The following is a 2,234-nucleotide window of genomic DNA, read 5'->3' on the forward strand; positions in this document are numbered from 1 at the left end:
TGTAGAGTTTAAGCTTTTATGTAGATAGAATAAGCTTTGTATAAGAGTAAGCTTGTAAGTTAAAATAAAATAAATAAAAATCAGTCTTGATCGAAACCTAATCGTAAACATTACATTGGCGACGAGGATGGGATGTAGGTAGTGGTTGCTCGCGTCTGCGAGAACGTAAAACTAAGATTAATTATAAGGAATAATTCATGAATATAATTTAATTTATACGGAGTAATAATTTGTTGTTGAATATTTCATAATTATAATTATATAATTTTAAAGTGAATTAAAATGAATTTCAATTATGCTTTACATTTATATTTTATATTTTTTTTATTTATGTATATCGTGTTTAATTATTAAAAATTTTCGCAGTAACTAAACTGCGACTCTATCTGCTTGGTAATAAGTTTGTTTTGCAAACTGATCATAAGCCGCTTTTGTCAATTTTTGGTGAAAATAAGGGACTACCAGTAATGGCAGCAGCTCGTATTCAGCGATGGGCTTTGACATTGTCTGGATTTGATTATACCATCGAGTATGTCAAGGGGTCAGAAAATTTTACAGACAATATTTCGCGTATACCTCAAGATTTGCTTCCTTCTGTAGATACAGAGGAAAATAGTTATATAAATTTTATAACCAAAAATAATGAGCTAAATTTAGATTTTAAGGTAATTGCAAAAGAGACTGCTCGCGACCCCTGTTTAGCGAAAGTAAAAGCCGCTATTGAAACTGGGAAGTTACATTTGTTAAAAGACAAAATATTTTCGCCTTTTCAAACTAAAAATTTAGAGCTTTCGATTGAGTGCGGATGTATATTATGGGGTTTTAGAAGTGTAATACCTTATACTTTGAAAAACCGTGTTTTAAAAGAGTTACATGCATCTCATTTAGGCATTGTAAAGACAAAAGCTTTGGCTAGGTCGTATGTTTGGTGGCCTAATATAGATAAGGATATAGTAAATCTTATAGATAGATGTATTCCATGTAAAAAGGTTCAGCCTAGTCCAAAGAAAAGCCCACTAATTCCGTGGGAAATGCCTAGCTCAGTATGGTCGCGCATTCACATTGATTTTGCCGGGCCAGTCAAGAATGTTTACTTTTTAGTCGTAGTTGATGCATACTCCAAATGGGTAGAAATTTTTAAAACAAAGCAGATAACAGCGGCATTCACGGTGGAGAAATTAGAAGAGCTATTTTGTAGGTATGGTTTAGTGGATGCCATAGTAAGTGATAATGGAACCCAATTTACAGCATGGGAATTCCAACAATTTTTAAAGGATAATGGCATCAAACAGATTCTTACACCTCCAGGGTTTCCAGCTACAAATGGGCAAGCCGAAAATTTTGTTAAAACTTTTAAAAAATCTCTTGAAGCAAGTTTAAGCTCTGGTGAAAAAGGAAGTTTAGACATAGTGCTTAAGAGATTTCTATTTGATTATCGTACTATGAAGCATTGTACAACAAGAGAGTCTCCAGCTAAACTTATGTTAGGTAGAGAAATGAAAACGCGGTTCGATTTATTAAAACCACCTTTAGTGAAAGACAGAGTGAGAGAAAAACAACTTAGTAACATTCAAAACCATGGGGGTTCTAGAGATATTATTTTTACGGAAGGCACACCGGTCTTTATCCGAGATTTTTCAGACCCAAATAAGGTAGGATGGCAGGAAGCGGTAATTAAGGAGCGTTTAGGTCGACGAACATATGGTTGCACAATATCAAGAACTAATAGGGTGATTAAGCGCCACGTCGACCAAATGATGGCTTATAGTGGTAGTGCTATAAAAAATGACTTAACTACGAAGGAGTTGAACGGTGCTGCTGAAGAATCAAGTCCAAATGTAGAGTCAGCCGTCGCTACTACGGAAGGGTATGCGACTGAGGATGTAAATGTAGGTAGTGGTTGCTCGCGTCTGCGAGAACGTAAAACTAAGATTAATTATAAGGAATAATTCATGAATATAATTTAATTTATACGGAGTAATAATTTGTTGTTGAATATTTCATAATTATAATTGTATAATTTTAAAGTGAATTAAAATGAATTTCAATTATGCTTTACATTTATATTTTATATTTTTTTTTATTTATGTATATCGTGTTTAATTATTATAGTTATAATCTTAGGAGGAGGGCTGTAGAGTTTAAGCTTTTATGTAGATAGAATAAGCTTTGTATAAGAGTAAGCTTGTAAGTTAAAATAAAATAAATAAAAATCAGTCTTGATCGAAACCTAA

The 2,234-nt window shown here is 32.9% G+C and overlaps 1 protein-coding gene across 1 annotated transcript; it reads left to right on the plus strand.

Annotated features, from left to right (window-relative positions):
* The first annotated feature begins 467 nt into the window (after window positions 1-467).
* Window positions 468-1,949, plus strand: LOC119676715 (uncharacterized protein K02A2.6-like). The gene is made up of 2 exons (XM_038087971.1): window positions 468-615; window positions 658-1,949. Exons 1-2 carry the CDS (start codon window positions 468-470, stop codon window positions 1,947-1,949), a joined length of 1,440 nt encoding a protein of 479 aa, XP_037943899.1.
* The last annotated feature ends 285 nt before the right edge of the window (window positions 1,950-2,234 follow it).

Source organism: Teleopsis dalmanni, chromosome 2 (genome assembly GCF_002237135.1).
Source record: "Teleopsis dalmanni isolate 2A chromosome 2, ASM223713v2, whole genome shotgun sequence".
Taxonomy (NCBI): domain Eukaryota; kingdom Metazoa; phylum Arthropoda; class Insecta; order Diptera; family Diopsidae; genus Teleopsis; species Teleopsis dalmanni.

Excerpts from the sequence above, each read along its gene's own strand:
- LOC119676715 (XM_038087971.1), top strand. The coding sequence starts at position 468 with ATGGCAGCAGCTCGTATTCAGCGATGGGCTTTGACATTGTCTGGATTT. Across the intron at positions 616-657 it reads TGTAGATACAGAGGAAAATA|ATTTTAAGGTAATTGCAAAA; the intron begins GTTATATAAATT and ends AGCTAAATTTAG.